The sequence below is a fragment of the Beta vulgaris genome, chromosome 5 (assembly GCF_026745355.1).
Source record: "Beta vulgaris subsp. vulgaris cultivar EL10 chromosome 5, EL10.2, whole genome shotgun sequence".
In the NCBI taxonomy this organism is placed as follows: domain Eukaryota; kingdom Viridiplantae; phylum Streptophyta; class Magnoliopsida; order Caryophyllales; family Amaranthaceae; genus Beta; species Beta vulgaris.
In genome coordinates this window covers 30,239,132-30,264,306 of record NC_079206.1, presented here as the reverse complement: position 1 = coordinate 30,264,306, position 25,175 = coordinate 30,239,132, and the positions used below count along the sequence as shown (strand labels likewise).

At 36.5% G+C, this 25,175-nt stretch overlaps 1 protein-coding gene across 1 annotated transcript; it reads left to right on the top strand.

The window, feature by feature from the left end:
* Positions 1–20,718: 20,718 nt before the first annotated feature.
* Positions 20,719–24,315, top strand: LOC104908142 (peroxidase 44). Its single transcript, XM_010697227.4, is given in 3 exon segments — positions 20,719–21,108; positions 23,521–24,015; positions 24,018–24,315. Coding segments are annotated over 3 exon segments (966 nt in total). The 5' UTR covers positions 20,719–20,901; the 3' UTR covers positions 24,282–24,315.
* Positions 24,316–25,175: the final 860 nt, after the last annotated feature.

Here is a 25,175-nt window from a genome sequence, read left to right as displayed (position 1 = left end):
GGAATGTAGCCGTTGCAAATCTGACAAAGGGAATCATGTTTGCCTATAAATATAACTTCTTTCGTATAACCTCACAACACTTATTCATAATCTCTTTTCCATATAAGTAAAATAATTATCCTTCCAAACATAAATCATCCTTCCATTCATAGCTGCAATTTTAACATGTCTCACAATCATGGTTCTTCAACCAATATCACATATTGGATGATGATTTTTGGGATGAAACAGTTGAGCAAATGGCGCTCCAAATAATTGAAAATATTTCAGATCCTCTTAGAAAAATGGTTCCACGGGATCATGAAGGCACTATAGATCGTTATTTCAAAGACTATTTTTCTCCTAATCCAGTATTTTCCGAACACATTTTCTGAAGGCGATTTAGGATGGGGAGAGATTTGTTTATTAAGATAGTAAATGCAGTTTAACAACACTATTTCAGACGAAAGATGTTGCACACTTACTTGGATTGTCGCCATTGCAGAAATGCACAGTAGCTATTCACATTTGCATATGGATCCCCAATTGATATACTTGATGAATATATACAAATCGGTGAAAGTACAACAATTGAATGTTTAAATAAATTTTGTAAAACTATTATCAATTTATTTGCGCGAGGTGTACATGAAAAGGCCTAATACTTATTGGCCTTTGTGTCATGGTTGTCCGCATTGAAAACACTTTGTAACACCTTAGTTACTTCTCTCTTTTCAGAAATACCTTTTTAATATAAAACTTAGAGAATTACCGAAGTATTATCGCCCGTGTGATAACGTATCGGCGTATTCAAAATTTTGCAGCAGAAAACATCTAACTAAACTTCATACTTTATTACCATAAATAAATAAATAAATAAGTACTTTAAAAATCAAATACTCTATATATGTCTACTCAAAACAACTTATTATAATACGTTCCTACTAATGCAGAAAATATGATATACTATTTTACACAAGCTCTCCATTCCCAGATTCCCAATGATGCAACATCTGCGAACGTGTAAATGTCAATGCTCTAAAGAATCTGCTCACCAAAATGGGTCATCACAGGATCAATAAGGCACAATCATGATCAACAATCACAAACAAAGCATGTAATCAGCAAAGCTGAGTACTACACAGTAACACATAAATATTCCTAACATGATACTAATAAATAACATGCAGGGATAAATAATAATATAACAATATAACATTCCTGCAGACATCCTCTACAGAACTAAACTCTAAATATCTTTTTATTACTTTAATGGAATAGTTATTGGACTTGAGTTGTCTTATCTACTAATGCCTTCACCTAGGAAGACGGAGTACGGGTGCTACTAGGCACTATATCGTATTTCAGATTGACCTGTGAGATCAAGGAACTTTTGAAACATAATAGGGATGGTGATCAATCCATCTCCCAGAAAAAAGTCATGGCACGCTCACCATGTACTCCAACTCCTAATGTCCAACTCTAAACGTACACCAGTCTAAAGTCTATGACTATCCAAGTTACACTTTACATGATTTACAATTTATTACTTATTATGACACAACACACAAGTAACACCGAAATATCAAATCAAACATTAACAGCTGAACTTCTTTTACCTTAGGATTTTATAAGTGATCACACAACTTACAATCCAAGATTACTTTCTTTTAATTCCAACCTTTCTTACTTTGTTGAACCTAGCCAAAAATCAATCTTACCTTTCAAAGGCATAACTTGTCAACTTACCAAATAAGGCCCACAGTCCTCATAAAGTAGTGAAAATAATAATATAAGTGAACACATGAATAAACATGATTCAATCTCAATAATATATTAATCCCCCCATGTGAATTGATAAATAAAGTTCTCATCCACATGATTGCATCAATAATTTCATACAAACATGATAATCTTTAACTCATAATCAATCTCATAATCAACATGCTTGCACACAGGTATAAAACATGTAAAATTCAATCATACTAGAAATCACATATGAACTTATAAAGTTCCTATACATGATACTGCAACTTTTCCTTCTTAAATCATGATACTATATCACATAACACATAGGTATGTACGTACCTTGTGTAAACTAGTTTATAGACCACCTTTAACTCCTTAAAAGTCGCATACTGAGTATTCTCCGTCTAAAATAATCAATATAAACTAAAATCAATATTCTAAATAAAAATACAACAACTTTAAAATATTTTAAAACCCCCTTTAAACATATTCAAAAGTTGTTTTTACTATCAAAACTTCAATTACTTTTAATTCTTAGTGTAATACTACCATACTACTAATTAAAATTCTTAAAACTCCATTATTAGAGCCTTTTCTGAAATTATTCCAGCAACTTATAAAATTAAAACTCTCTTTAACATATATAAACATGCTTACTCATAGTTTATAATATGATACCATGATTTTCTAATAAATAACACCCTAAAAATCCATACTTTGATGATTAAAACTTCAATCTAAAAATAATAAACAAATCTAAAATTTTATTCTTTTAATATATAATATATATGAATCAAGATTATTTATTAAAATAGTAAATTAGAGTCAATAATCATGATTATCATTAAAATAAAACATAAAAACATAGTCTTTAATTGAAACTTGAGGAAGAAGAAAAGAAATTAACCAACAATCAAAGAACGAGGAAGGAGGACGAAAGGTGTCAGAACACAGGAGCACGCAGCAGCACTCGACACACAAGATCAATGGTTTTGAAGGTTTTGTGACATTTCTTGTCAAAGAAGAAACGTTACTTGAAGAAGAAGAAAGAACTTGAAAGAGAGAGGAAGAAAATCGTGAGGAGAGAGAGAGAATAAGGGTTGGCCGACTGGTTTGGAGAGGAGAGAGAAAATAAATCTTTGTTTGGGGTAAAATAATGATTTGGTCCAAAGTATTTATAAAGAAGCTTTTCCTTTTGGGCTTAGGAAAAGGAGATTGGGCTCAATTAAAGTTTGATGATGAATTGGATAAATGAATTAGAACTCCTAACATCAATATAACTCATTTTCCTAATCTACTTAGAATTTTTGGGTTCCTCAAGCCCATTTAGACTTCTTTTCCAAATCAAATTAGTATTTCAAACATTTTTCAAAGCATGCCTAATAAATATTTTTAACTTCCTTGAATCTCAAAAATTTCTTTTGACTTTAAAGTAGTCAACCTTATTAAATAAATAATTCATTTAAAACTCAATTATGTTTAAATATAACTATATATAAATATTAAAATATATTTATAAAACCCATAAAAGTACGGGGGATTACATTCTACCCCTCTTAAAAGAAGTTTCGTCCTGAAACTTGACACGAAAAACTCATACATTTTCAAAAGTTTGAAACTCAACTTTCAATTTCAAAAATATTGTGCCACTTATGTGCATACTTTTGCTAACTTAAAACACTTGTGTTACTTATGAATACGTTTTCTTATGCGGAGAATCTACTTCTTTTGCACTAACATGTGCGAATTCCAGCATAGGCATACAAATGCATAAAAATCTCATAAAAATAGACAAAAAGCGCAAAATTTATTGCATTCTATCCCCCTTAAAGAAAACGAGTTACGCCCTCGTAACTCACATCAAGGAATAAGTATGGATACTTCTTTTTCATCTCATCTTCGGCTTCCTACGTTGCCTCTTCATACTCGTGGTTAGACCAAAGTACTTTCACTATGTGGACGTCCTTATTGCGTGTACTACGCACTTTCCTGTCGAGAATCTTGATAGGTCTTTCCTCATAAGTGAGGCTACTATCAATCTGAATTCGTTCAGGCTCTAGGATATGACGCTCATCAAGGATATATCATTTTGAGTTGGGAAATATGGAACACATCATGCATCTTCTCAAACTCCATTGGCAAGGCCAGTCTATAGGCTACTTTCCCAATTCGCTCTAAAATCTCATATGGGACCACATACTTAGCAATTAACTTGTCCTTTTTCCCAAATCTCATGACGCCCTTGGGTGATACTTTCAAGAACACCTTATCACCTATAGCAAACTCATCCTCGCATCGTTTCAAGTCGGCATAACTCTTCTGCGTATCTGGCGCAGCTTGAATTCTAGCCTGAATCAGTCTGATATTCTTGACGTTTCCTCAATAAACTCTTCCCCAAGACTATATTTTCACTAAATCATTCCAACAAATGGGCTTCTACACCGTCCATATAATGCCTCAAAAGGTGCCTCTTAATGCTCGCATGATAACTATTGTTATAGGAAAACTCAATAGGTCTAATTGGTCCTCCCAACTACCTTGAAAGTCAATAGCCATGCTCTCAACATATCCTCCATAGCTGGTTAGTCCTCTCAGTCTGAACATTACGCAGGTGAAAGGTTGTACATCTTTCAATGTTGTCCCAAATTTAATTGGACCTTTTTCCAAAATTTCGAAAGAAACCTAGATCCACGGTCAGAAATGATTCCTTAGAACTCCATGTAGTCTCACCACATGCCCAATGTATGTCTTAGTAAGTTGCTTCTTTTCCATGTCTCCTTAATGGATATAAACACATCGGATTTGGTTAATCTATCCACAATAACCCAAATAGTGTTATTTCCATCCTCGTTTTAGGTAAAGCAGTCACAAAGTCCATAGAAACAGAATCTTGCTTCCATCCAGGAACTTCTAAGGATTGAACCTTCCATAGGTCTCTTATGATCTATCTTCACCTTCTGACAGGTTGGCACTTAACACATACTCAGCTACCTCTCGCTTCATATTTGACTACCAATAAATAACCTTAAGGTCTTTATACAGCTTAGCACCCCCAGGGTGCACATAATATGGAGTATTATGCCCCTCATTCATAAGGCGTCTCTTAAGTTCATAGCATTTATGTGTTACACACCACCTCCCTTCAAACCTTAAACTCCCATCCTCATGAATCTTAAAGTTAGCTTCCTTACCTTGCTTCATTTTCTCCTTTATCTTATCTAGGTGTTCATCCTAAACTTGACCCTCTTTGATCTCATCAAAAACTGATAAATCCAAAGATAACGCACTAATTTTTGCCTCACTTTTCCTAGGATTTAAGAGTTCTAGGCTGAACCTTTGCATATCTCGACATAAATCCTCAGGGACTATCAAGGTACTTAAGCTATGACTCGATTTTCTACTCAAGGCATGAACAACCACATTTGCTTTCCCCTCATGATACTGGATGTCTAGGTCATAATCCTTAATCAACTCCAGCCATCTTCTTTGTCTTTTTGAGTGAAAATGTACTTCAAGCTCTTATGGTCTGTGAATATCGTTAAGATAAGAAAACTTGAGATAAAATATCGAGATCCTAGTGTACTTTAGTTCGTAATTCTTATGTAGCGCTATTGAGCAAGCTTAATTGGCATCATGTGGTATACAAGGAAAATATTTGGAGTTAAGATATGCGCCTCTTCAGATGACTTTTTTGATTCTCTATTGTCTTTAATAACCTTACCCAACTATGTGTCTCATCTTATTAATATTATCGATAAAATATATGATATCTGAAGAAGGTAAAGAGCCCGTGTTAGCATCGATTGGGAGGTTTTGGATAGACATAATTGCACCATAAAACAGGAACACTTAAGTTCATACGGTAATGATGATGATAGGAAAATAAAAATGCTTTGGACTCAATGCCAACTTCACATTTCAAGGATATGCTATTATTTGGTTTTTGCAACTAGTACATGATCTTTTATGCTTTTTATAGTGTTTATGCACTAATTTTTTTGCTTTACCAGTATTAGTTTTATTTTTCTATTTTAGAGAATAAAAGAGAAATAGTAGCAAGGTAAACAAGCTTGTTGCTGCAGTAGAGAGCTTAAACTCCATTTAGCTCTTGAGTTTTGTGTGGCAGTGAACAGAAAAAATGGGATCTATATTTAGCGCTCCATTAGTCAAAAGTGGTATATGAGTTCATTATTAATGAGAATCTACATGTTTTTTTTCTTCTCTTTTTCCTTCACTCACTAGCTCTTCTGGTTGGCTTTCATGTGGCATAGAAGAATTTCAAGCAACATACTATCATTTAAATGTAGCCACTTCTCCATATTCATATTTCATGATATTATTTTGAATTCCTAATATATTTACTTTCTTTGCTTATGAATGAATAATATTGTTGTTGAAAATTTCATCTTAAATATTTTTTATTATATGATCAAGATAAGAAAAATGAAGAATTGAAGTATCCACTCATGATATTGAGGTCGTTAGAAAAATATATGAATATGACGGGTGGACTAAAGATGGATTAGAGAAGATATATACGTCTATTAGATCTAGTTTTAGATTATCATATTGAACATGATATTATTTTTCATTAGTTTGTTCATGTAAATAACAGTATTAGGTGTACAAAATCATATCATTATTATAATATAATGGTCAATTCATATTTCAATTTGTACACTCCGGTTAGTAATTTAAATTTCAACACATGCACACACACACACACATGCCTATAATAACGAAAAATGTTACTTAATTACCCATAAGGTGGTATAAGAGATGACAAAGAGGGTCACCTAATAACGTCACTATATACTACATGAGATGGTAAAAAGTGATACATATGTTGATGAATAAAGTTTTACTATAGGTTAATGGTAACATTATAAGATGTTACATATGATATGAAAAGTGTTATATAACAAATTTCGGGTATCACTTTAAAAGTGTTACAATAGGTATTAAAGGTGATACTTAAGCAACTTTATAGTAACATTTCTCTAAGTGTTACTATAGGCTTTCAAAAGTGTTACATAATAAGATAAGTAACACGGGTAGATGTAACACCCAAAAAAGTGTTACCTATTATCTAATATAACATTGTAAGCACTTTAAGTAACACTTTTTGAGTGTTACCTAATGTCAATGTCAATCATGTAGTAGTGACAACACTTCTCTGTCTCTGAATTGAGCAATAAGACTATTTACTTTGTGAAGAAAATTTACTCTACATTGGTGGTGCACCAGGAGCATGTAACACCCCCAAAATCCATACACGCCTACAACTACGTCGCATCAACTTTGGGAGTGTTACCGCCGCGATGGAACGTAAGGCATAAATAGAAAAATGGTAACTCAAATCATTGTCTCACAAACTAAAATGCAGCGGAATTAAAAATGTAAATACAACTCAGGAATCATAGATGACCCCTTTTATCTAACCTCAAACCAGTTAAGAACGTTCTATAAAATCCAATAATACTAATCCAAAATGCTTAACTTCAAAACTAAAGACTAGCCCCCGTATGCTTGATATCATGCACCAGCACCAGCACCAGCAAACCTAGTCTGCTCCCCTTTGAAGCGTCAATGGTTCATCACAGGTCAACAAACACATAATAACACACAGAATCAGCTATGCTGAGTACGTAATGAACCATTGAAAATATATGAACATAAATGATGCACACATGAACAATCTGATATATTATACTACGTTATGTCACATCCTTTAATCTTTCTTTATTTGGCATCGAACGGGCACCGTCATCTTACTAGAATCATACAGGCTACTGAATCCTTAATAGACAACTTGGTCTATTAGATGAAATGCAAATACGGTTTTGTTCCGTCTCACACCCATCACCTTAGTATGCATACCCCCAAGATCGAACGGAACCTTCCGCCTACTTGAGTTATCAAAAATATAAGGACACTATTGTCGTCACAGTAGGCCTGGGTAGGAGTGTCGGACAAGTCCCACACTCCCCCCATTGTTCATCACTTGTAGGGAGTCCAGCTATAAGTTATTGCCATAATTCACTTTTACTACTGTCTATTCTTTTCATAACCTCAAAGAGTCATTTACATGCTCTCTTAATTACAATGCTCAAATCTTATCTCTTGTAACACTCTCGTTACACTATGGATTAGATTAATAATGCTTATATTACACTACGATAGAACTTCGCATCTCAATGCAACATATTGATTTCACGTTACAAACGTCTAACCAAACAATCACAATCAAATGTTCCCTATCATGCTTCTAGGTTCCAATAAAATGAATTGCAACCTAATCATGATACTAAAACTTGGAATTAAACTGGTAAGCGTACATACCTTGTAGCGGAGAATTTTCGCTGTCTTAATTGAACGAGCCGCTTATGAAATTGGGACCTAAACCGTTAATAAAAGCTTTAGTGCTACGTCCTTGATAACACTAACAACTACTACGTACTAAGACCATACGATCTAATGATTCGAATTAAACGATAGCTAATACCTTATTCTGAACTTTCGTTACTTTTCTATTTTAGTGGATTTAGCATCTTTTAAGAGTCAAAGTTAGTGAGCAACTAAACTTAGTTAGTGTCATTAGTCCATTATTTTACCAAACCAATTAAGTCATAGGTCCAACCACGTCTTAAGTCCAGAAGTCCAGTCTTACGTCCAAGAGTTAGGTCTCATGTCCAAAAGTTAGGTCTTATGTCCAAAAGTTAGGTCTTGTGTCCAAAAGTTATATGTCCCACAAATCAGGTCATGCATAATAAGATGGTAACTTTAACCAAAACAGTAATACACTTTTCTACGTCCCATATTATTCCATTACAAACCTTAACCAGATTCTTAACTTAAAGCAGAATAATAAATTAACTAATTAAACAGTCTAATAAATTACTAAACAACTTTAATTACTAATTACTAATTACAACTTACGTAATAACGAAAACAGTAAATATAAAAATAAACTAATAAAACTGATATAGTGTTAAGTACATAAGTTATAGCGCTAAATCTCGCCGGCAAAAGAACTCCGGCGACCGACCTACGAAATCGAAACACCACACAACACACGCGCACCACTTCCGCGCACAAAACCGAAACCGTCGCACCACTTCGCACCACATGTGCACAGCAGCCTCGCAAGGCTTCGCACACCCTCGTCGGACCCTCGTCGGACTCTCGTCGCTGTACTCGAACACAAGCAGACGTAGCGCTCGGACCCCGCGCTCGCACACTCGACGATCTCGTCGGACCGCCCGAACTCCGCGCTCGCACCCTCCTCGACTCCCTCGACTTCGCACACGCGACCCTCGTCGCAGCACTGTCTCGCACCAAAACCCTCGACACTCACGCACAAAAACACTTCGCACGCACCGCCTTGAACCGTCAAAGGTGAAGGCTCAGGGGTGGCGACGAGAGAGATAAAACCGAGAGATGAGCAGCGAGAGATTGAGAGAGAAGAGAGAGAAATCTGAGAGAGAGAGGGAGTTGAAAGTCGCCTGAGGGAGAGGGAGAGGGAGAGGAGAGAGAAGAAGAAAACGGTTGGGGAGAGAGAGAGAGGTAATTAGGGTTTTCAGATTTTTCCTTCTCCTTTTCCTTTTATACTCCCCTTGAACCCTAGGTCAAGTAAAATCAGTTTAACCTTTTAAAAACTCCAAAATTTACTAAACCAACTCATATTATCATTATTTTATTCCTGTTATTTTGTAAATAACCTAAAATACCTTTTTATTAACTTCTTTATATTTTCTTAATCAATACGAAATAACTCCCAAAATACGGAGTATTATAGAGCATGTTCATTGGACTAAGCTGGCCTGGAATAGATTAAGCACTCCAAAAAACAGAATAATCAACTAGTTAGCTGTGCAACATAAGTTACAGATAGCTGAAAAGCTCACACAAAAAAGGACTAGCAACTGATAACACAGCATGTAAAATTTGTGCTGGCAGTGTGGAAAGTCACAAACATTTTTTTTAATGTCATTATAGCAGCAAGTGTTTACAATGGGTCAAAAGGTGGCTTCATGTTCAGTTTCAAGCTACTAATATTGAGGGGATCATAAGATGGATTAACAACAGCAACATTTCTAAGTTTAGAAGAGATGTTTCCAAGATGTTGTGGCTGCAGTTGTGTATATCACAACAAGAATGTCAGCCTTGAGTGTCCGCCAAAATCAGATGCTAAAAACGCGCGACCGGACGCTAAATGAATTAGTGTCCGTCAACGGACGCTAAAAGTCTGATGCAAAACCCCTGGTCGCTAATACTTCAATTAGCGTCCGATTAGCGGGCTAAAGATTTAGCGTCCGAATTCTGAAAATTAGTGTCCGACCTGAAGTGGACAGTACATAGCGTCTGCTAATGCTTCGGACGCTATTTAGCGTCCGATAAACCGGACGCTACTTAGCCTCCGCAGCTTAAGCAGACGTTAAGTAGCATCCGTTAAGGAAGACGCTAAGTTGCAAAAAGCGGATGCTAAACTTTTGGTGAGATTCACTTTACATAGAGCGGGCGCTAATTTCACAAGGCGGATGCTAATTGTTTTTTTTTTTTAAAATAATGCTAATTGTATCTGAATAGTTTTTAACCTGTTTCATTTTCCAAGAAAATATACTCAAGCCGTCCGCTAATGCGCCGAATTCTGCACTAATGACCTGTTTGCATTAATTAGAAATTCATACATACATAAACATAAGTTAACGATCTTCACTAAATTATATGTTCTCACGTCCCGAAATATATACAAGATAGATATTGTAAGCAATCGTAGGAGCCTAAGTCGCAAACGCATCACCACCGCCGGTAGGGGGGGTCTCGAGGCCCGGTAAAGGGGAAGGAACCACCACATTGGCTCATCATCTAGCTGTAGGTCTCCATAGTCGCCCTCATCTGCGCCAGGTACTCCTCATGCACTCTGCGCTCCTCCTCTTTCTCCATTTGCCTGGCGAGACGTTCCTTTTCTCTCTCCTTCTGTATCCGCTCACGTTCTGTTTGCAACTCGACTCTCTCTTCCTCGAACCTCGCAAATAACTGAGAAAACATGGAAGGAGTGCAACTGGAGGACGAACTACCTCCCCCCCTCGAAGACCTCTCAAAAATAAAGGTCTGCACGCGTCCCAAACCATGAACCCACCCTTTCTTTCTGCCACCAACAGTCTCAAAGAAAATCTGGTTCGGGGTCTTGGTCTCCCCTCTTTCTTGACATTGAGCAAGATTTTTGTCATAACTTTCCTGCAAGAATGGATTTAGCAAGTTTAAGACACTAAGTCATAGAAAATGATTGAAAGTAAACCATTTCGAGCCATTTTTTGGATTTAATGTTCCTATAATCCAACTTCTACGCTTATTTCAAGTTCTAATGCCTCACGCAAGTCCTACAATACTCATTTAGGCTTTCTATTACTTGGTTATATGATTCTAAGCAAGTTTAAGACACTTAGCCAATGAAAATGAGTGAAATTAAGCCATTTCGAGCCTTTTGTTGGGTTTAATGTTCCTATAATCCAACCTCTATGCCTATTTCAAGTTCTAATGCCTCATGCAAGTCCTACAATACTCATTTAAGCTTTCTATTACTTGGTTGTATGATTCTAAGCAAGTTTAAGACACTTGACCAATGAAAATGAGATAACTAAGCCATTTCGAGCCCTTTATTGGGTTTAATGTTCCTATAATCCAACCTCTATGCCTATTTCAAGTTCTAATGCCTTATGCAAGTCATACAATACTCATTTAAGCTTAATATTACTTGGTTGTATAATTCTAAACAAGTTTAAGACACTTAGCCAATGAAAATGAGTGAAACTAAGTCATTTCGAGCCCTTTGTTGGGTTTAATGTTCCTATAATCCAACCTCTATGCCTATTTCAAGTTGTAATGCCTCATGCAAGTCCTACAATACTCATTTAAGCTTTGTTTTACTTGGTTGTATGATTCTAAGCAAGTTTAAGACACTTAGCCAATGAAAATGAGTGAAACTAAGCCATTTCGAGCCCTTTGTTGGGTTTAATGTTCCTATAATCCAACCTCTATGCCTATTTCAAGTTCTAATACCTCATGCAAGTTCTATAATACTCATTTAAGCTTTTTATTACTTGGTTGTATGATTCTAAGCAAGTTTAAGACACTTAGCCAATGAAAATGAGTGAAATTAAGCCATTTCGAGCCCTTTGTTGGGTTTATTGTTCCTATAATCCAACCTCTATGCCTATTTCAAGTTCTAATACCTCATGCAAGTCCTAGAATACTCATTTAAGCTTTCTTTTACTTGGTTGTATGATTCTAAGCAAGTTTAAGACACTTAGCCAATGAAAATGAGTGAAACTAAGCCATTTCGAGCCCTTTGTTGGGTTTAGTGTTCCTATAATCCAACCTCTATGCCTATTTCAAGTTCTAACGCCTCATGCAAGTCCTAGAATACTCATTTAAGCTTTCTATTACTTGGTTGTATGATTCTCAACAAGTTTAAGACACTTAGCAAATGAAAATGTATGATCCTATATTATTTCAATTACCTTGATTTGTTGGACTTTGTCATTGATCGACACCTTCTTTCCAGACTCATCCCTCATGTGTGTGTCCATGAACAAGTCCAAAGCGGAAGGTAGCACCCCTCCACGCTGTGCGGTCTACACGTTCAAACGCATTAATTAAATAAAGCTTCTGGATTAAATGTATTCAAGACAAGTTATACGTACGAATCTCTTGGCGCGCTCTGCTGAGGAAATGGAGCCCTGACAATGAGAAGGAGTTACGTTGCTGGTCAAGTCACCTCCTCGCCGGTTCTTGATGGCCTTCTGAGATCATGCTCTGAACTCCTCGTCTTGAGCATTCTTCATCATCTGCTCGTGAATCTCACAGACAACCACTCGGACATACACCACCCTTCTTCTTTACTATCAAGTGGTGAATATCTTTCAACCTTTTGGCCATTTTTTTGTCGAATGTAGACCTCACTTGGGATTGAAGCACCTCCCTCCATTTATATATGGTTTACATGCATATAAGAAACCAATCACAAAGGGTTAGTTTACATATTATAAACTTAAGTATAAAGGATTAGTTTACATATATAAGAAAACCAATCACAAAATTACATATTATAAACTTAACAAATACGATTTCACCTTGAAAAGAGAAAACCAATGTTTTTGTGTCGTCATCAACCTGCGACCAGTTCCTCCATGGATGATGGAAATGTTGCTTGAAGCATTTATCATGTCGCGAATGACTCCATTGTCTTCAAACCTGATAAAAAGCAATTAAACCAAGTGAACAACACCAATAAAATCTATTAAAAGTAATAAAGTATTCGCTCATAATATAACTTACCAAACCATTGGGTCCAACTCCTTTTTCTTGTCAACACCCCAACCTCATGATTGTCCTCGTCCCTCTCCAACTCGCCATCACGCTCAGGCTGAGGCTCAGCCCCTCTCTCCACTACCCCATCAGAGGACCACCTCGAGATCCGGCACTGATGACATCTGCAAAATAAATCACAACAAAGATTGAAGCATGGCAAAGTTTGAAATTAATCATATATTATAATCAATAAACAATGAAATTAATCATAAACAAATTATAAAACCGTAGTACAAAATATTGAAAATCATATAATTAATCATTTGGAAAAAGCTTCAAATTAAACAAAGATTAGATGACTAAAACACATATAATAGAAATAAATAATATGTCTTACACATAGATACGACAAAGCGATAAAATGACAAACATATTGTCTTACAACAAAAGCAAACTACATAAGGTAACAAATTAAAACACACTAAACGTCATCAAACAAATCATTCTCGTCATCATCATCGTCAGTCAAATCACCAATCTCGTTGCTGCTTTCATATTCACTTGGTTCTCCTTATTCATTCGGCGCCTCAAATTCCATGATCTCATCATTATTGTTGTCGTCACCAGCATCATAATCTGGTATCTCATTCGGAGCACAAAGAACTGCAGCGCTATCAGTTCTTTCCTCCTAGATCGAGAACATCCAAATCAACCGGGGCATCAACTTCGGACCTTGCCTTCGTTTTAAACACAGCCCACCATTGCACTTTATCCCTCCTAAGACTGGGATACGGCGCGTAGTATACTTGGCTAACTTGGTACGACACACAAACGGATCATATTTTGGGTATTTCTTGGTGTGATTGACTTCCACAAGTTTGTACTTTCATGAATGTTCATACCCTTGTCCGAGTCCATCCAACTGCACTTGAACAAAATTGTCTTATAAACAGCCAAATTACCATGGTACACCAGTTCGATAACCTCCTCCAAAATGCCAAAGTAATCAGCTCTATCAGCAGCTTGTACACATACACCATAATTCATAGTTGACTTGTTCTTGCCATATTCTGTGTGTATGAAAGTTATATCCATTCACAAGGAACTGATTCCACGTTCTCACTTGTCTGGAAGGACCCATAGCAAGAGCTCGAGTGACATCGTCACTTGTCATGGCACGAAGGACCTGATTTTAGGGACTAAGTTAGTACATGAAGGTATCTCAATGGTTATAACAAATAATGTACGAAACTCACATTTGTCTTGAACCAACTAGGGAACTCGGCTTCGCATTTGCTCCACACATCATCCTTACAATGTTCGGTCTTGAATTGACAATATAATCCTCGAATCACCTTGAGTAAGTAATATCACACACGTTAGGCAAAGGACAAGTACAATGTAACTCAATACCTTTCATAATCACTTAAGATGCCACTGTTTGCAAGTACGTAAAGATGTGCTCGATCGTACTCCTTGTCTTGCAACCATCGCAAACGACCATCTGTTCCCGGTCGACCGCAGTCTTCCCTGAACAACTCGGGGACACCAAGACCATGTGTGCTAGCGACATCAGGATTAACATTTCTTCCTAAGTCCCTTGATTTTGTGTCAACCCCGGGCTGAAAGTAGTTGGAGCAGAAGTTCGCTATCTCCTCAGTTAGGTAGGCATTGCATATTGAACCTTCAACACGTGCTTTGTTTCCCACTTTACGCTTTAAGTGGTTAAGAAACCTGTTAGTAAGGTGAGGATTACGACTTTATGTACGAATTCAGTACTGTATGACACTTAAAACAAATTCAGTTACCTTTCGAAAGGATACATGCACCTATACTGGACGTGGCCACCAACTTTTGCTTCATAAGGTAAGTGAACCGGCAAGTGCTCCATTGAATTAAAAAATGGAGGAAAGATTTTTTCCAACTTGCATAAGATCTCAGCGACGTTGTTCTCTAAGCGCTTCATCTCACTAACTTTGATTGTGGACGCACACAAGTCTCGAAAGAATTGGCTTATTTCGGTTATCGCCTTCCAAACATGCAAAGGAAGCAATTCTCTTAGACCAACCGGCAACAGCTTCTCCATGAATACATGACAGTCATGTCTCTTCAATCCTTGCAATTTATAACTGAGATCCACACATCTACTCAAGTTCGATGCAAAGCCATATGGAAACTTCAACTAACGTACCCACTCGCAAAATACCTTTTTCTGAGCCTTGTCGAGTGTGTAAGGTGCTTTAGGCTTGGCCGAATTCCCCACACCATCATCAACAAGCTCCAGTTCCCGGCGTTTGCAAACACGTGCCATATCCTTTCTTGCACTAAGGGTGTCTGAAGTTTGACCCTTCACATCCATCACAGTGTTAATGAGTTGGTCGAAAAAATTCTCTAACATGCATGACATCTAAGTTGTGACGGATAATCAAATCTTTCCAATATGGAAGCTCCCACAAAATATTCTGTTTCAACCAACCTTTTTTATCCTTCTTCAATCGGTTCACGCGCTCGGGACCATCAGTTGCTTTAGGTAAGTCCTTCACGCACTGCCACAGTTCCTCTCCAGACATTATGTGAGGAGCTACGCCATTCTCAACCTTATTCTTACAAAAAACAGTCTTATTCCTTCGAAATGGGTGTTCAGAATGAAGAAATGGTCGATGACAATCGAACCATATCACTTTACCCCCATGTTCAAGCCAGAATGCCTTCTTTTATCCATGCAATAAGGCATGCCTTCTTTCCAGCAGTAGACCATCCGGACAAACATACCATACGCAGGAAAGTCACTAATTGTCCAAAGCAGCGCTGCTCGAAGGTTGAAATTTTGCTTCCTTGAAACATCATAGGTCATAGCCCCAATATGCCACAACTGCTTCAACTCTTCAACTAGAGGTTGCATAAACACATCCAAGTTTCCTTTAGGATTTTTAGGCCCCGAAACGAGCAAAAAATGAAACATGAATGGTTTCTTCATGCACATGGATGGAGGCAAATTGTATGGTGTGAGGATAACTAGCCAGCATGAATATTTCCCTCTGAACTTTTCATATGGAGAAAATCCATCGGTGCACAGCCCGAGTCTAACATTTCGAGCCTCAGCGGCGAAGTCGGGAAATGTTCTATCAAAGCATTTCCATGCTTCACTGTCACTTGGATGTGCTAAGGTACCTTGCACTCGAGGATTGTCGGCGTGCCATGTCATTTCCTGAGAGATGTTCTTAGTTGCAAACAACCTCTGCAACCTCAGTGTGATTGGAAAGTAGATTAACACTTTTGCAGGAATAAGCTTGCCCTTAGAAGTTTTCTTGTACCCATCACTACCGCATACACTACACTTATCTAAGTGAGCATCGCCCTTCGAAAACAGCATACAACCTCTAGGACATGCATGTATCCTCTCATGAGGAAGCTCCAAACCCTTTAGAACTTTCTTTGTGTCGTTGAAAGTTCTTCCCATGTGGTTGTTCTGGGGTATCGCCTCATTCAATAAACTAGCAAACCCATCAACACACCTGTGTGGTAGGTTATACTCACACTTTAAACTTATAATTTTAGAAGCCATCTCCAGCACGGACATCTTGCTCCCTTCATACAAGGGATTCTCGGCCGCCTTGAGAAGGTCGAAAAACTTCTTCGCTTCACCATTCGGTTCTTCTTCAATTGAGTTTGAACCGGCAAGCATGGCATGATCTTCAGTATTCCCTAAAGCATCCACAACCATATCCATATACGGATTTGACTGAGCGGAAGATGAGGAGGACCCCGTAGCACGTTCACCATGACATAACCAGTCAAAGTAATTCGGTTTTATCTTGTCATCGTCATTTAAATGTGGATGTTGTAAACAAAACTCAATGAACTTATCAACCCCTTTCACAAACTCAGTTCTAAGGGAACACCCATCAAGTCTGTTATACATCTAGCTACGTTCCTTCCTTTTCATAATCTAAAATATCTACACACAACTAGAAGTATTCACTATATTCACTACTTGTTAATAGAAGTACTTACTAAATGTAGTAGATAAATATTAGACAATTCATGAATATTAAGAATTAGAAAAATTTGCCTGGAATAATCCCACCTTTGGCCGATCTTCAAAAAATAATCTCACCTTCGGATTATTATGGAATAATCTTACCTTTGCTTACTAAATTGAGTTTTTGGTCCCAAGAACCTGCAACTTGGCAAACCGGTAAGTTTTCCCTCCTAGACCCTGCCCCAACCACCAGATCCCCACCCCCACTTTCTCCCCGTCGCCGCTTTTCTCTTTCTCCTGTCTCTCTCCTCTTTGTGGATTTCAAGGTGGTGCGAATGGTGGAGATGGTGGTGTGAATAGTGAGATGATGGTGGTGAGATGGTGCGAATGGTAGGGGCGGGGCCTGCTACAGGGGGAGAGGAGGGGGGACTATGACAGGGGAGAAGGATTGCGAGAGGGGGAGGGGGCTATGAGGGGGGAGGAGAGGGTGTGGGGCAACAGGGAATTGGGGTGGGGGCTGCTAGGGGTGATGGTGATGGTGGGGGTGGGGGTGGGGTGAGACAACAGGGAAAGGGGGTTGGTAACCTGTTGTTACCGGTCACTATTTTCTTGGGACCAAAAACTCAATTTAGTAAGCAAAGGTAGGATTATTTCAGAATAATCCAAAGGTGAGATTATTTTTGGAAGATCGATCAAAAGTGGGATTATTCCAGGTAAATTTTCCTAAGAATTACTAGCAAATCCAAAAGATTAACAACACTACATGATAAATAAAGCACAATAAGTATATACTAAATACATTCACAAATATATAGTGAACATATACTAAATATACACTAAATCTATTATACTAAAGAATCAACTCAATTCGATACAACTAAAAAATACATATCTTTACAAAGCACCTAGAATAATAAGCCCTTGATAATATAAATTTGATATGTGACCATTAATTGTACTTAATTCTCTACGTGTAATAAATTAATCACTCAATTTGTCTAAAACATGTAACATTAAAAACATCACTTCACTAATTATCATGAATAAATTAAACAAGTTGATGAACAATACCAATACTAAACATGTTCTTTTATCAACAACATTTAACATATTCAATTATCAACAACAACAACACTTAACATATTTAATTATCAACAACAACAACACTTAACATGTTTAATTATCAACAACAAATTCACTTAACAACAACAACAAATTCACTTAACAACAACAACAATACAATTGAAAGCAGCAACAACAACAATCATCACACACAACAACAACTATCAACAACAACTATGAACAATAACAATACATCAAAAATACCAAAAACCCTAATTAACAACAAGGAATTCAAGCCAAAAATCAACAAAACTAAGGTATAAAGTCATACCTTAAACAGTTGTAGAAGAGAGAGTAACGGCGGCGACGGCTATGCTCCGGAACGCAGTGGCATGAGATTGGCGACAATGGGACGCGAGTGAACCTCTATGCTCAGTCTGAGAGGCGGCGCGAGTCCAGCGGGAGTGGCGCGCGAGTTCGGCGACAAGGAGGGAGGCGGTTCGCCGGCGATAATGGAAGGTTAGGGTTGTAAGTGATGAGATTTGGTGAGAGGTCGTCGAAATGTTCTGGAAAGGGTCGAGCAATTTATTGCTATATCCGTGATATTAGCGTCTGCCTTATCTAACTTAGCGTCCGTCAGGCGGACGCTAAAAAATTAGCTTCTGTTTAGCGGACGCTAAAGTCTGAAGGCAGACAGTAAATTACGCCTGGCTTGCGGACGGTAAATTACGTCTGGCTTGCAGACGGACACTAAATCAGACACTAGTTATCATTGCATAAAAGACAGACGGTATGTGTTATACCGTCCGCTTTTGTCTAACGGACGCTAACGTCAGACGCTAAATAGACGGATTTTTGTTGTGTTTGATCTGGCATATTAGGAATAACGGTTTCTGGAATCAAAAGATTCCAACCATTGCTAACATTACTAAACTGCTGCATATGATTAAGGGCAAAATTCTTGCTGTGATGCCTAAAAAAATTCAATGCTAGATAGAAATTGGTTTTACTCTTTAGCTTAACTCCTGTGGTTCTAGTTTTTTTTGGGTTGTAAATTTGTATCGTTACTGTTTTGGATCTTTTGAGCTTGATAGGTTGTAAATTGTTTGGGTGATCTATACAATACTTACTCTTACTTAGCAAAAAGAAAAAAGGAATGAAGGGAGTGACATATAGATTCTTCCAATTAGTTGAGTTATTCCTACTTTTCAAAAATAATTCCTACAATAGTTTTTTCTATAAAATGATTATCGTCACTTTGACTATTGAGTTAATTTTTAATTTTCTAATGATTTTCGAGTGGAGATGTTCTAATGTAGGATACAATGACCAATTCAGACAATCCCCTCAAGAGAGGAAGAGAAAAGGGAAACGACAAGAGCAAAGAAGAAAAACGCTTGTATGTGGGGAGAAGACAATTAAATGGATGAGTCCATGTCATGCCCATCACTAATTCCAAATTAAGGTTTAGGAAGAAGATAAGCAAGTATGACGTCTTTCATGTAGGATCCAAGCGGATCAACGACGAAATTAACAGGTAGAAAATTTGTGGAGAAGAAGAAGTTGAAGATAGGAGAGAGAGATAAGAAGAAGAAGAATATGAAGGAGAGAGAAAAATTTAAATTGGGGATATTGTGAAAATATAACTTGCGAAGTACGAAGAATATGCATGCATTAGAGGGAAGAGAAAAGAGAGAAAAATAGACCTACAGATCATCAAATGCCATTGATAAATTGCTTGATTGAAGATTATGTTGAAATTGAGATTCAATTGAAGATGTAGAAAAAATAATATCAGATTGAAGAAAATTGGAATAGTTGGAGAAAGAAAATGAAAAATAATGGACCTCCATTAAATATTTATTTTGAAGGATGACGGAAGAATTAGAGAGAAGAGTGAGGAAGGAGGATGGAGCGTGGCCACATGATTTGGTTTCTTCTGGCGTGTTGCAACAGAAAATATGCTTTGAATTTGTTCACGTCAAAGTTGCCCGATCTAGTGGCAATTTGTTTTTGGAATAGATTTGCAACTACGACTTTGTTTTGTAAGGCGTAAAATATTTCCTTGGAAAACTGTTTTCCTCTATTTTTAATTTTACATTGTTTGGTTTGTAAAGTAGTGTAAAACTATTTTCGTTAGTAGTAAAATTGCTCTCCTAATGATGAAAAATCACATTTTCCCTTCAAAATGAAGGAAAAATTGTTGTAGTTCTTTTTCCTTATCCTCTTATAGACTCCTCCCACTACCTCTTTACTATTCTTTTCATTTTTCTTTCGTTTCATTATTTTTCTTACATTCAATCAAACAACATAAAACTAATTTGGAATTGAATTTTTTATTGTAAATTGTTTTTTATATACAATAAAAATGTTTTAACCCTAACCAAAGGGAGCCTAATGTTTAGTTGTTTTACAAATAACATGGAGATCGTTAAAATTATGTAATGTTTTCACCTTCCTTCTCCTCAAGAAGAGATGACAGTGTCCGTATGTGTAGTTTTGGCCATAAGCCTGATGCACTCGCCGCAAATATGCAAATATTAAAGTTTCCTTCACCAACGCGTTTTATTGATTTGCAGAAAGGATAAATTTTTCACAAGCTTCTTAAAAATGCCTCGAAAGCCACGTTTTCATCCTATCATTTGCGCACCCAAATTTGACTTTTCCATTTTGATCTGGCCATATTATCTGTTGATTCCTGCTATAAATATAGGTACACTGTCGTAGTCCTATTTTTCTCTCAGCAGAGTACTGTTGCTGTTTCATACATATAATTTCACATCAAGATTGTACACTCTTTTAAATCACAGAAGATCATGAAGTACATTCAATTCAACATCTTATTTGTTTTGGCTTTGATCACTCTACCATCTACATTGGCTAAACTTCGGGTCGGGTTTTATAGAAGATCATGTCCTGAAGCTGAATCAATTGTTCAGCAAGCTGTTCAGAAGCGGTTTGCAGCAGATAAATCAGTAACAGCCGCCTTGCTACGCATGCATTTCCATGATTGTTTTGTTAGAGTAAGTATATGTTAATATGTAATGTGTGTATAGTTGTATATGTTTTATTCATTTCAGTTCTTTAGAAGTCTAGCTTATCACAAGTTTGATACTTTCAATACATAGGAATAGCCGCATTACCAAATCCTTTTTCTTAGGTCTAGTTCGTTATCGTTTTTTGTTTTCCGTTTTCTTTTGTTGAAAACTAAAAACCAAAATCAGGAAACCAGAAAAGTGGTTTCACGTTTTAGTTGTCAGTTTTCAAAATTATCATGTTCCCAATAAATTTGACAAATGTTTTATTCATTATAAAACACATATCATATGACTTTGAAAATCAAAAAATCAAAAAACAGAAAACTACAGTGATACCGAACGAGCCCTTAATTATTTAAATAATAGCTCCATTTACATGTAGTTGTGATGCTAGCTCACCTCAGTAATTAAAGATATGACATTCTTTTTGTTAAAAAACTTATAAATCACTTGTTATAATTATAACTACCTAGCAAGCTCACATCTGACACTTTTTGCATGATTAATTTAAGGTTTTTTTTTTTCCAAACTACTTTTAATTTTCAAGTTTTTTACAAGAAACTAACTTATAAAAAAATTGTTGTCCTAAATTATCTTACTTTATAATTTTGTTGTTGACAACTATCTTATGCCGGTTTCCGGCGTTGTCCTTTGTTTTTTTAGTTCAAAATTTGGGAAAAATAAATTACCCTTGTGGGAATTGAGGAGGGCAATTGTTTCAATTGTAGTTTAAGTAGAAGAGGAATTTAATGGTGGATTGGTAGTATAAAGTATCATATAGATAAGAGAGAGAGAGTGGAGAGTGCACACCAAAAAATGGGGAAATTAGGGTAGGGTAAATTAAAAAAAGGGGTTGAAGAGGTCAAGTGATATAACGCGACATTAAAAAATCGGAAAAAACAAAAGTCCACACAGAAACCGGCATAAGGTAGCTGTTAACAACAAAATGGTAAAAGTAAGATAATTTGGAACAACAATTCTTTTATAAGGTAGTTTCTCGCAAAAACATGAAAGTTAAAAATAGTTTGGGACAAAAAATCGATAATTTAACTACCTAGCTCATATATATGTTATCCGATTTATATGATATGTTACCTTATCTTATCTTATCTAAACTTATCTATTTTTATTTAAATTTATTTATCTTTATCTCAAGTTATCTATTCTTATCTTATCTCAAAGGAAGTATATGGTAAGCTAAAATGTTTTCTGGCAATTCATCTGGAACAAAGGGGACAGTTGTGAATAAAGAGGTGATACATATTGGTCATATAATGCTGTTTCTGTTTTTTTTCTAGATTTTAGCTATTTACTTTTTAAGTATTGAACTTATAAAATTCTGGCCACCTTTTTAATTTTTTATATTTGTTATATAAAGCATAGGCTATATTTACGTGATATTGTTGTTAGATTTATTTGATTTATATTTTCATGATATAAAATTTTCATGGTGCATAATAACAAACGATTGAAGATATAAGTGGGCAATGGCTTATATTGAAAATTTATAAAATGGAATTGACTAGAACTTCAAAAAACAAAATGAGTAACTATTTTGAAAAGCACTAAACGGGATATTAGGACACCCTTTTCTTAAGTAGAGTTATCGTATTAAAATTTTAGGGCCCCTATGTTAATTATAAAGTTGGGTCCTATATATAAAACTATCATGCATAAATTGTTAAAATGTGATTAATATATATCATAAAATAAGCATTATTATCAATATTGTCGAAAAAAAGTTTAGTTTTGAATGATATGACTATAATTTGAGCCTTTTGGTCCCTCTAAAAGACCGGCCGAGCCTTGTAATAATGTTGGTCACTTTACACGCTCTAATAGACGCCCTATAAATGTATATCTCAATAACCATGCATGAAAATAATTCCACAGCCACACAATACTCCTACTCTCATCGTATACTCATAAGTGATAATCAGAATGTGGCGAGTATAGGACAAAGTAAACAATGGTCCTGTTTGGCAAATATAGTTTAGAGTTTGGCAGTTAGAGTTTAGAGTTTTATCTTTTTGTTTAACAGATTTGACCGCTGATTTGACAATTTTTTTTTTATAAGTGTGTTTGGTAACAATTAACTAATTGATAAAAATTTATTGTTATTTGTTTGTGTGAATTGACATTTATAGACATTTTAACACATGTGTGGTATTATTATTAAAGGAAAAAAAAAATCATTGAATATATTTTTACCTAATTGTCTAAAGAAAAAGCTCCTATTAGTATTTAGTAGCATTTTCATTTTGAGAGTTTTTATTCCAAAACGCTCTCTGAAACTCTTTTTTACCAAACATCCCCAATAACTTGTTATGTAAAATGTTCAAATAATGTATTACTTACAAGTCTACACATGACTCACATGTACATTTTGGTCCACAGGGTTGTGATGCATCTATACTAATAGACTCCACCGATGACAACCAAGCCGAAAAAGCGGCAGGCCCAAATTTGACTGTTCGAGAATACAGCCTAATAGACCAAATCAAGTCCATGCTAGAAGCTGCATGTCCTCAAACTGTCTCATGCGCTGACATCGTAACGCTCGCAACGCGAGACGCAGTGTCTCTAGCCGGGGGACCAAAATACAACGTTCTTACTGGCCGACATGATGGGCTCGTTTCGTCGGCAAGTGAAGTGAACCTACCTGGTCCCGCATCCACCGTGTCCGAGGCTCGTCAAGCATTTAGTGCTCGAGGTTTGACCATAAATGATATGGTGGTCCTCTTAGGTGGTCATACGCTTGGCGTATCACATTGTAGTTTCTTTAAGGACAGGTTATCTAATTTTCAAGGTACCGGGGTTCCAGACTCTACTATGGACCAAGAATTAGTAACTAACCTTAAGGGTATGTGCGGGTCTAACCCGAATATTATATGGATCCGACTACATTCCTAGACCAGAACACGTCTTTTGTTCTTGATAGTTAGTATTATAACCAAATTATGAAGAATAGGGGTGTTTTACAAATTGACTAAGAACTTGCATTGGACAAAACAACTTCCAGATTGGTTTCAAGTTTGGCATCTAATAATGCGTTGTTTGGACAGAAATTTGCCAAGGCAATGGTCAAGCTTGGAAATATTCAAGTGCTTGAGGGAAGTGCTGGGGAGATTAGGAACAATTGTAGGACTTTTAATTAATGGATAGAATAAAAGGGTTTATTTTTTCATTTAATTAATTCATTTAAATCTTTTAATTTCATCATCTTTAGAAATCAATTTGGCTTGATTCATTATGTATGAAGCATGTCAAAGGACGTGAATATCATTGTTTGAGAGAATTCGGAATCCTTTCTACATAGTTATAGTTCTTTTGGAGGGATTTTTGTGTGCAAATGTTATATTTAATATTAGCAATTTAGTCATTTAATTTGCTTGCTAAAATTTTGGAAAATGACAGGGTAACACTAAAGGTTGGTAATGCTAATGACAGAAAGAGATACCATAAAAATTCTGGTTTGCTAAATAACGCCTTATAATTTCCTACTAACGCTCTAAATATGTATACAATAATGTATTTTTATACTTTTCATTTTATTTCACTTCCCCCCTTCACTTCCCCTTTCCCTTCTTCTTCCACACCACTACCATTTCACACCTCCATCATCACCACACCACGATCTTCCATAATGCTCGCAAGAAATTTCCCCCCCTTGAGAATCAAACAAATGAGCATGAAAACAAATATTGACAAATCAAAATTTAACGGAGTAATTATGAGTGGTTCATAATAACAACGAGTGATCCATTCACAAAGAGTTTTATAATTCTTTCGATAATGGTGACCACCACCATTGACAATATTTGTTTCTTCCCATCACCACCATATTCGCACCCCCATCACCACCCCCCTTCACGCCCCATCATCACCCTAACCATCCACCACCACCCGTACCACCATCTTCTCGCCCCATATAGTGTTTTTTTTTAAAAAAAAAAATAGGGAGGCGTCTGCCATGGACGCCCCACCATCGGCGTAGGCGTCCATGGCAGGCACTCCACCACAGGAAGAAGCGCCTGCCATGGACGCCTACA